At 42.7% G+C, this 10776-nt stretch overlaps 1 protein-coding gene across 1 annotated transcript; it reads right to left on the bottom strand.

Annotated features, from left to right (window-relative positions):
* Positions 1–419: 419 nt before the first annotated feature.
* Positions 420–10698, bottom strand: fem1c (fem-1 homolog c). Its single transcript, XM_028578493.1, has 6 exons — positions 9213–10698; positions 5778–5947; positions 5479–5667; positions 3410–3921; positions 2759–2935; positions 420–2457 (listed from the first exon to the last, which is right to left on the bottom strand). The coding sequence occupies exons 1-6, from the start codon at positions 9754–9756 to the stop codon at positions 2193–2195; spliced, it is 1857 nt and encodes a 618-aa protein (XP_028434294.1). The 5' UTR covers positions 9757–10698; the 3' UTR covers positions 420–2192.
* Positions 10699–10776: the final 78 nt, after the last annotated feature.

Below are 10776 nucleotides of genomic sequence, written 5' to 3'. Positions count from 1 at the left end.
TCTGCAGTAAAAGTCACAGGAGAAAGCCCTCAATCAATCAGGAAATCCATCGGAAAATTTGTCAAACGATACAGAAGCCCCAAAGCCAACTAGTTGAAGGTAACTTGTGGTAATAATTGCATTTTTTTGCCAATAGCTGTGGCATGAGTTTGTAACTCATAAAAAAAATCTCTTGGGAAAATTATTCAGTACGTTTATATCAATTTCAGTCAGGAAGGAAAGCAGCCGTTACTTTATGAAATGTTATTTTCCTGATGGGCAGGATACAGTAGTAGTTTGACTGCCTTTCCTCCCAATTGGGCCATGAGAAATTGGCATCTAAAAAGGCTAAAAGACACCATCCCATCATTACTTAGAAACCTTAACATTTGCATAGAATTACACAGGTAATGAAAGGAAAAAGACACTTGGACAAGGAGACAAGTGCAACATGGGTTTATTGTCAAAATGGTTAAGACATGAACTTGATTAATGCCATATCAAATCTTAAACTCCGCTGTAGTAAAGTGCAGATTCAAATCAAGTTGCCCTGGGAGTCGTCGTACATTTTCTATGTCTGGTTTTGAACTGTCAGGTGAAATAGACTGCAATATGAAATCCTATGAATTATGAAAAGCCCTTTTTTCAACCCACACATCTAAAGCTAATGTGCAAACAAGATAATTGACAAAGCTTTACTACTCTGTACGTCGAGGCGTTCTCCCACGCATTTGTATCTTCAGTTCTCATACAGCTGGACGATAGTTGTACAAAATGAGCACAACTGTCCTAGCTGTAGTCTAGTTTGAAGTCTCAGGAGTTCTAATGAAAGATTCTGCAGTGATTGGTTGGTTGATATGCTGCTGCAGCACATGTACAGTGGGCCAATGTTGGTACCCTACCTAGATGTTTCTTTTTCCTTTTTGATCACGATTATTAAAAGAACAATGGCATTTGAAAGGTCGGCCATGTATGAACGTTAAGAGGTCACTTCTGTGTACAAGCCTGCACACTCCAGCGGTTGTAGACAGAGTTTGGCCGCTGTAGTTTGTAGTGGCAGTCATGTGCATTACGGAATCTCCACGAGAGCCACTTCACCAAAACTGTGAAACCTAAAATCATTTGTGTAAGCTCAAAAACACTGCCTACAAGAAACACACTGGGTGGCACTCACACACGTACATACACAATCACTCAAATTCATTCACACTTCTTACAACAATCAGTACAATGGTTTTGCCCCCATCCCCCCTTTCTATGCATGAAGTAAGGGGATACTGAAGGAAACTGCAGCAATGAGGTAAACACAAAAACTCATGAGATATTGCACAGACAAGTGCCGGCACAGAATACAACAGTCTCTCTTTCCAACAGCCTAGCCTGTGCATAGGAAGAATAAAGCACTTATGGTGTTTGCAGACATTAAACCCTTCTTGTAAAGCTTTGTTATACACTAAAGTGGGAACGACGGATGAGTCTAGAATCCACACCACTTGGCAGATATCCAGAGTTGCATGACAATAACTCCATGTTTTGTAGAAGTACAAAACAAGAGTAACCTAATGATGACTGAGGAAGGGTCCATGACTGTTGGCAACAGTGATGGGACTAACAAAATATAATCTGAAGTCCCAGCATATGTAGAAATGCCTCAATCCTTGCTTTGAGAAGAGAGAAGTAGGCAAAGTTGAGGCTAGGTTGGAGCCAGCATGGAGAAAAATCTCTCAAGTTTCTTTCAATAAATAGCATAGTGAAATATGCAAAAAAAAAAAAAAAAAAAAAGCACAAAAAAAGAAAAAATACGTAAACCTCTTGTTGAGTTCATCCAGAGATGGGTTTGTTGATGTTGCAATCCACTCGTAATTCATCCCCACAGATCAAGCTGCGACCAGTCAGTGCTGTGGCTTCATGAAACAGCAAACCGAAGAATAAAATGGTAACTCATTCCTCCAATTTACCCCGATCATTTTTCAGTTTATCCTGGTTGAATGAGGACATTTTTGTTCACACAAATCTTCAAGTTTATACTCTCCAAAAATAGTTTGAATTTGCAAACCTAACCCACAAAATAGTGTCTTTAAGCTCCTCAAACACCTTGTGGGTCAGGCCCTGAACTATAATGGTCCTCAGTCTGTCCAGTCCACTTGGTGTGATCAAACCCCCTCCTCTTTCCATCCATCCATCCATCCATTCCCCCCCCCTACTCACGATCATTATCTGTGGAGCAAGACGAAGGCCTCTAGTTTCTCAGGGATGTTTCCCCGGTAAACGAGGCTGTGCTTGACAATGGCCCTGGCGGCCAGGCACTGCAGCGTGGTGTGGTTTATGGGCTGGATTATATTCCTGGGAAGCTCCTTCTCATCCAGGAGGTCACAGGCTGTTTGTTTGAAGGCATTGGTGCTGTCAAAGTGAGTCCCGCATGATATCAAGAGGTTCATGATGTCAGGGTGACCATTGGATGCAGCTATGTGAAGGGGGCTGGCGGGTTGGAAAAGATAATAGATTTGCTTCATGATTATACGACAAGACATGTTATCATTGGTGGGGTCTGACATGTTTTTAACCATTTAAACAATTTCTTTGCCATTTGCTTAACTGGAGGCTGTCATAATGGCACAATTGAGGTAGTTTCATCAACCTTTCCAGTTTATAGACAAAAGAAATAAAATGATTGTTCTAATGCCTTCAACTATGGCGTTTCTTATAACTAGAAATATTGGAGAAAAAAAAATATGATAGTTGAAACTAGAAGAGAAGAAAAATAAAAACCTAAACAAACCTGTTGTCATCTTCATCGCGGCTGTTCACATCTGCCCCACACTCAAGAAGGATGGAGGCGACTGTGAGGGAGGGGAACTTGCACACGGGATAGCGGCCCACACAGGTGGTGTTGCGGTCGACTGCCAGGTGTAGTGGACTGTAGCCGTTCTTACCACACGGCTGGAGCTTCAGGAACCTGTGAAGATGTGGAAACTTTTCGGTCAAGGAATAGCAACAAGGTGAGAATGAATTTAACCGTCATGGTAACAGCACTAAGCAAGTTAGGGACAATGTCCCAACTGACAATGAGGACTGTGGGTTCGCTTGAACTATTGGCACAGGTTATGAGAGGGTCATATTAAGGTACGTGATTAATTGACAACTTTACCAAAGGCCTGTGTGGCAGAGGTGGAAGGCATTGTTTAGTTTTTACTGACACTTTATTTGCTGAAAAAAGGAGAGATATGAAAATGCGAGTTGAGACTACCAAAGCAAATACAAGGCAGGGCATGACAAATGACAATCACTGCCACAAAAAATAAAAAAAGCATTTCCCTCAAACTACTGTATATTTTTGTATTGCATGGACACACTCTACAAGATCACAGAGGCAATTTTCCTCACTGAAGACAAATTGTTGCAAATACAAATAATTTACAGAGAAACTCACTTATAGATGGTTTCCTTCTTGAAGTGGTCCTGCTCTGCAGTACAGGGCACCTTCTCTAAAAGACAAATGAGGTGCAGGATGATTGACAGGGCCTTGCTGAGCTGGGCAGGGTCAGGAGGCATCGGTCCATTTTGTTTAACTGCCCGCTCTATCTCCAACACACTCTTGGAAAGGATCCCCATCAAGTCCTCAAATGACACCGATGTTCCCAGGAGCCCTTTGGCTCGGTCCTGCAGCATGAAAGAGAAGAGCTCAGCGAACGACAGCAGGCTGGAGGCCGTCATAGGGCTGAGGGGGTCCAGGTTGCTCTGTTGCATGTCCAATGCATACTTCCACAGATTGATACAGCGCTCAAAGTTCCCAGAGTCAGCGTAGACAGCACCTCTGTAACGGATGTAATAAGACGTGTCTGGATGTTGTGGGCCGAGGATTCTTTCACGGATGAGCAGTGCCTGCATGCGCATTTCGTCCGGGTCAGATATCAGCCCATCCAGCTCTTCTCCGTTTGTTACCTAGAAAGAGGATTAGAAAAGGTCAAGACAATGGCAGGTTGCAGCCATTCACGGTTTCCATGTATGATGAAATCATGCTTTTCAAAAAATAATGGTTTTAAGACCTGACACTGGACTGCTGTAGTAAGTTATGTGTGTGTGTGTGTTTGTATAATACTACATTTGTATTTAGCATTTTTTTCCTGTTTCCTTTGTGCCTGAAACCCTTTTTTGTGTTGGCTCAAGCATGGCCCTAAATAGCCGGTTCTCTTTGTTCCATTTCTTCACAGCAAAAAGCAAAAATGTGCAGCCTGTGCCTTTGATAAAAAAGACTAGAGTGGGACTTTAAGGGATTTTCGTGCACAGGGAATTTAAAAGTAGGGTTGGATATCTTTTGTCCCCCGATACTGGTGCCTGAACCGATTAAGGCTTGGTTATTGCTAAGGCCATATGGTCAAATTTAAATGATTTATTTAAAAATGTAATAATAACTTATTTCACCAGTCAATTGCTGTTAACGACAAAAAGAAGAACCACTAGATGGCAGGATATTTAACAATAACTTTAAATACACCATAAGCTTACGAGTTGCCAGTGAATGCAACATTAAGACCCAGATGGGATTTTTCTCCAACAACAGCTGTGGTCACGTTGTCTCAAAGTGCAACTAGGCTGCAGACTGTTGTAGGTCCTGGTGTTTGAATCCTTTCCAGTGAAATAGGACCATCTGTTAAGACTATTTAGCAGTCAGCATTTTAACTGTATTTTATCCAGCTACTAGCTAATGGTAGGCTAGTCTCGCATTCCCCCAGACCTTCCTCCATAGCGCTGTGGAGGAGGGTCTGGCTAGTCCACAAAGCATTCCATGATGGTTTATTGGCATTTCTTTAAATAAATCACAATCTTCTTGGGAGGCGCTAAGCACCGGACACAATGACGGTGCCTCTGCAAAATAACCTTGAGAAGGAACTTGTTTTGGTGCAACGTGTACGTTCAAAAGTTGTATTAGTCATACAACAAAAAAACAACAGATTCGACGATAGTCTAGCTAGCTGTCTCGATCAACCCTGTATAGACCTCAGTGAACCACAGTCCTCAAATCTACCGGAGCTTAGAATGCCAACAAAAAGAAAGCGGAATGTGGGACATCCGGCCTAAAAAGGACATCTGGCAGAATATCCGGCAGCACCTGAACAATCCCAGAGGTGGAACGTTGTTGATATAGACTAATGGTAGGCTAAGGTTACCTGCTACTAAATTGCAATGTTAGTTTTAACTAGCGTCACGTGCAGCGATGCTTCGGTTGCCTAAAACGCCTGTTTCGGAGTACCAGAGAATAGTGCAGGCATTTAAGTGGCACTGAAATCTGCATTGCTATTCAGTCTGGTAGATAGCGGTTTAGGAACCGGTCTAGTATTGGCACCGGGTCTCGGGACGCAACTCTATTTAAAAGCTGCTAAACTCTGTGCTACCTTTAACAAATTTTGTCCATGTCATAAAACCTATTTCAAGAGCATGCAATGTGCAATTATTTTGGGGTGGAGCCTGGTGGAAAGACAGACTCAAACTAATACTCACTTCCCTGGCGTAGTCATATGCCATGATCAGCTGCTTGGATTCTGGTTTATGGACGATGTTGTTACCGTCCATGTACCTGAGGTCCATGGCTCTCTTCCAGTATTTTAAAGCTCCGAGCAGATCTCTCTTCTTGTCAACAAATGTGGCACCCAGAAGCTCCAGGGCATCAATGCGCTCTGTGTGGCTTGTCTGTAGGAGAAAGAATATCATTTTTTCATAAATTGCTCCAAGAGAAATATTCAATAGATTGAAAACACCATAGCCTCACACACATATGCAGACTCTAGAGAAACTCTGACCTGCTGGTGCATCGTCAGGTCGTCTACGATGTTAGTGTGGCCTGTGACGCTGGCAGAGAGCAGGGGGGTCATGCCGTAGCCGTCTTGCTCCATGGATGCTCCAAACTGCAGTAACATTCGCATGATCTCCAGACTGCCCGACTCTGCACAGTCATGAAGTGCCGTGTTGCCTGTGAACAATTGGCAATTTATGGTGACTTTCTGCTACAGAAGTAGTTACCATAAACAAGTAATGCTAGATGATGTGCAGATACATTTATTGGAGATCGTATATCCACGCTGCCAGATGAGGGGTGGCAACTGTGGCCTGTACTGATTCTGTACGACCATTGAGAAACACCAGCTGAGTCACAGAATTTTTGATAAAACAGAAATGGTTTTTGTGCTACTGGTTGGTTTTAAAATTGGCCATTATTAACTAAAATACTATTACATGTAGTATCATAAATACGTTAGCGAATGTTCTTATTGTTTCTACATAGATACCTAGAGAGTTACATCAAAGCTAGAAGTGCAGCCGTTTACTCTGCGCACTATAATTTCTTTTGGAACATATATTGAAAATGGCTACAGATCAGACCGATCTGCCACAAAGTAATTTGTTAGTTATACGCTCACTTGCCAAGGATTACCCATCAACGCATAATGGACCACATTTTACTAGAACATGTGTTCAGGTTTTGATAATTCCTCACCGAGAACAGGCAAAATGAAAATGTCAGCTTCTACAGTATACTTGTGATTAGTGCTGATGCTGAATGCAAGCTTTGAGGGAAAGACTGAAGGTATATTTATTATTAGGATAAATATATTATTTCAGGGAGGCCAACCAGGACCAAGTTCACGATCACTGCATTTCTTCAAGTTAAGCCCGAAACTCAACTCAAGCAGACCCAACCTAGTCAGGGATTAACCATTATTTATATTCTCTGCAGTGTCTGCCAAAACTACACTGATCAGATTGTTTTTTTTACTCTTAATCTTGACAAAACTTGGGGGCAGCAGGGTGGCAGGTTTTCCTCATGTTTATTAGAGACGGGTTAACATTGCATAACATTTGTTAGTGATTATATAGTCAATTAAAAATTGTATACCATTTGCGACAAAAGGAATATTATTCCATCATCATGTCAGACTTGCCACTATGGCTCTTTTGGACCTCCCTCAAAACCAGCTGCCACTAGAGTTGACAGTGACAGTTTTTGTGCGGGAATATGTTCCAACAACTTCAATAGTTTAACATAGTGAAGGAAATATGTTGACCTTCGCTTGTCTGGATGGTGAATTCACTTCCACTAACAAAACAAGTTCATCCAGAAACTTTGGAAATCCTTTCCAAAGCCAGGGATTAGTCTGAATACTCATTATGCGCTTCCAAACAGAATTGAGGCTACCTTAAGCCGAAGTGAGGAGGGCACCTCAGGTCTTTTACTGAAGGAATTTAATAAACTAAGTGTTGGTTTGTCTGGGGGAGAAAGAGAGCCGACCACTGTATTTTAAGCAGTTCAAATCAGCTGTGTTTGCAGTGTCCCGACTCCGGAACATTTTCTTCCTAACTTGCTTGCCTTCCTCCATCAACACAAGATCTATTGTTTTTGGAAATTTGCCACTTTAATTCTAATATTTTTACACATCTACCCCTTCCTGTTGGTTCAGCTGTTATGGGAAAGGGCCTGGGCTAGTAAGAGTACTTTCAACCACAATCACCACACATTATATTGACTTCACTTATTAAGCACATACATTGGTTTGTACAGATTAGAGCACCTGCCTCCTGCTCTTCTACTGTTCAGGAACTAAGTGTCTCGATTTAGGTGTTCCGGCTGAACTGAATGAACAGCGTTAACCCTGAATGCGCCGAATGTGGGTTAATCAGCAAGGCAATGATAAGCTAAAACAGCTGACTGACTAGGGCTGGGCAATATCGATATTGTGATAGGAGACTAGATATAGTCTTAAGTTTCAACATCGTAATATGGCTTAAGTTTGTTCTGTTCTGGTTTTAAAGGCTGCATTACAGTAAAGTGATTTTCTGAACTTAAGACTGAAAAGCTGTTCTATGTTTTGCCTTTAACCACTTAGTCAGTATATTCACATTGATTATTATAATCTTAAATCTAATTTTTTAGCTATTTTGTTAAAGCACCAATTGTCAAACCTACCATATCGTCCCAATATCGACATTGAGGTATTTGGTGAAGAATATGGTGATATCTGATTTTCTCTATTTCGCCCAGCCCTAGTTCTGACCAATAGAAGTGTAGGAGTTGAAGGGTCAAATGTGCACAAACCAATACGGTTTCCAAGTTTGAGAGTCCTGCATGACGATTAACACAAAACACCACATATGTAGTATATACACACATTTTGAGAGTGTAATAATTTGAAACACACCAAATCATACAGATTGTTAAAAGTGGACTACGGTTTGAGATGCTTCTAAGGACAAATTGATATTTTTTTTCATAACCATGAAAACTGTAACAAACATGAATTCAAACCAACTGCTTGGTCCATCATCTCATAAAATACCCTAGAAAAAACTGATCTACACTGGATTTCAGGTATTAAAAAAATAAATAGCATCCAAGGAGAGCTTATGACACACCCACATAATTGGTCCAAGATGATACATTACTTCAGCATTCCATTGTGAAACCAGAAGTTCATGTTATTCTGTTTAGTCTTATCACATGAAAACATGGAAATGCTTGGACTATTATCTCATATTGTTGACCCTTACTTCTTATTGCAAAATGCTTATTTAGATATCTGGGTGTAATCACCGGTGAGGGTATTTTACCCATTTATAGTCTATAGCCTTCACGTTCCACTTCCGGGATTGCTCCGGTGCTGCAGGAAATTCCGCCGGATGCATGTATTGTCCATTTCCTTCCACTTTCTTTGTGCTGGAATTATAAATTCGGTGGATTTATGAGGACTATTGTTGACTGGTCCTCAGATCTCTGCATAGTAAATTAAGACAGCTAGCTAGACTATCTGTCCAATCGGAGTTTTCGCTCGACTATCTGGCTGCGGCTCTGTGCGGAGTTTAGCACCACCCATGACGATTCTGATTGGTTTAAAGAAATGCCAATAAACCAGAGCACGTTTTCCTCCCATCCCCGAATGCTATGTGGAGTAGCCAGATCCTCCTTCAGCACGCTTTGGAGGAGGATCTGGCTAAGTGATACTAAACGGTTCACAATATAAATCAACATTTTTTCTTGGATTTTCTCAAAATTGTTGCTATGACATCATGAAACACCTTGATGTATCGTTTGTCTGGCAACACTACTGTGGAATAGGGAATTCAAACCATATTGAACGTTGAAATGTACACATCTTTTCTCATGGTCAGAGATTGACAGGTCAATAAAAGAAGGCCACTAGTATTATCTGTTGCTTATAGCTGTGAGTGTGCCATCCACTCACCTTTTACACTTTTCCTGTTGACATCTGCCCCTCTCTCCAGCAGGTACTGTGCAATCTCCTTGTGTCCTTTGTAGCAGGAAATCATGAGACACGTGTGGCCGTGTCTGTTGGCCACCTCCAGGTCAGCTTTGTGCTCCACCAGGTATTTCACAATGTCCAGGTGGCCGTCAAAGCAGGCTGCCCTTAGGGGTGTCGAGTTGGTCAGGGTCGTGCTGTTGACAGAAGCTCCGTGACCCAGCAGGGACTGCACCACCTTCAGGTGACCCGCCGCCGAGGCTGCCCAGAGAGGGGGCGCTCCCTCGATGGTCTCCCCGTCAAAGTTCACCGAGCCCCCGGCCTCGACAGGCGCGCTGCAGCACTCCAGCAGATACTCCACTAGGTCCAGGTGGCCGTACCGGGAGGCCATCAGGAGCGGGGTGGCCCCGTTTGTCTTCTCGCCCATCAACTTGGTCACCTCGTGTCCATCTTTGTTCTCCAACAGTTTCTGTAGCAGCCGGAGCTTACCGTCCCTGGCTGCGTTAAATACTGCTGTCTTTAAATCCATCTCTGAGCGTTAGTTTCACTGTTAAATAAAAAGTCAACTATGTCCGTGAAACAATCGGTCAACGATTACTCGAGGTGTAACGTTGCTGTGGCCAGGTGGATCTCGGGACTCTTTGTTTACAAGCGCCAACTCACTAACGTTAGCTACCTTTTTGGTTAAAAGCCCACGGCAAATTGTCTTTCTAATCTACGGCTTTAAAAATTGGCATCACCAGCCTGTTGTGTGAAACTCTAAATATATTAATAACTCAAACGTCTGAGACGACCCTTGGTACAGTAGTGCATTTGTCGATAGATAGCAGATAGCAAGGCTAGTCAACTTCCTTGATTAATTCAGCTAACCAACTAGCTAGCTAACTAACGTTACTTTACACCTCTTTATTGATCGTTCAGCCGATACCCACCCACTGACATGTCTTCCCCTCCGAGAAGCTCGTCTCCATTAGATCTGCATCCTGTGTCGGTCATTGTTCCACAACACACTGCAGAGACGTTATTTATATTCGCTTCCTAAGGGCCGACCTATAGACATCCACCCCCACCCGTTACGCCGTGCTGCGGTTAGCTAGCTTATTCGCTTGTTAGCCATGGAAAACGACGTTCGGTCTCTTGTTCGGCCAAACAATCAGGGGATATCCCCACTGTCCGGGTCGCTTCTGGGTAACACACACACACACGTCGAAAAACAAGCGACAGACGTTACCCCCAAAGCGGCGAACAGCACTCGTCCACGTAGCCCCTCAGCAAGCTGGCACGACAATAATCTCAGCGAAGGTAAATATGGACGGCTATCCACCCACGGCTCGACCGGATGATCACGACTCAGTTTATGTCAAATCGCAAACCCAACGCAGTCTTTTTTTTCTCGACTAGCGCAAGTGATTGACGTGTGAACGACCAATCACAGAGCTGGTAGACTGTGTCGTGGTCAAAAAAATTAAAAATAAAAAGACAATGCTGCTCTACAGGAACCTGAGAAACGAGTTTCCTGTAAAGAGCAAACAACTTCAAAAGAAAACTT

The sequence above is a fragment of the Perca flavescens genome, chromosome 5 (genome assembly GCF_004354835.1).
Source record: "Perca flavescens isolate YP-PL-M2 chromosome 5, PFLA_1.0, whole genome shotgun sequence".
NCBI lineage: Eukaryota > Metazoa > Chordata > Actinopteri > Perciformes > Percidae > Perca > Perca flavescens.
This window is presented reverse-complemented; position numbering and strand designations above follow the sequence as displayed.

What these genes read in the sequence shown, in the direction of transcription:
- fem1c (XM_028578493.1), bottom strand. Translation starts at nt 9,756, where the DNA reads ATGGATTTAAAGACAGCAGTATTTAACGCAGCCAGGGACGGTAAGCTC. An exon ending in CATATGACTACGCCAGGGAA is followed by an intron (nt 3,922 to 5,478) that starts GTGAGTATTAGT and finishes TCCTCTTTCTAG; the next exon opens with GTAACAAACGGAGAAGAGCT. An exon ending in AAGAAGGAAACCATCTATAA is followed by an intron (nt 2,936 to 3,409) that starts GTGAGTTTCTCT and finishes ACATCTTCACAG; the next exon opens with GTTCCTGAAGCTCCAGCCGT.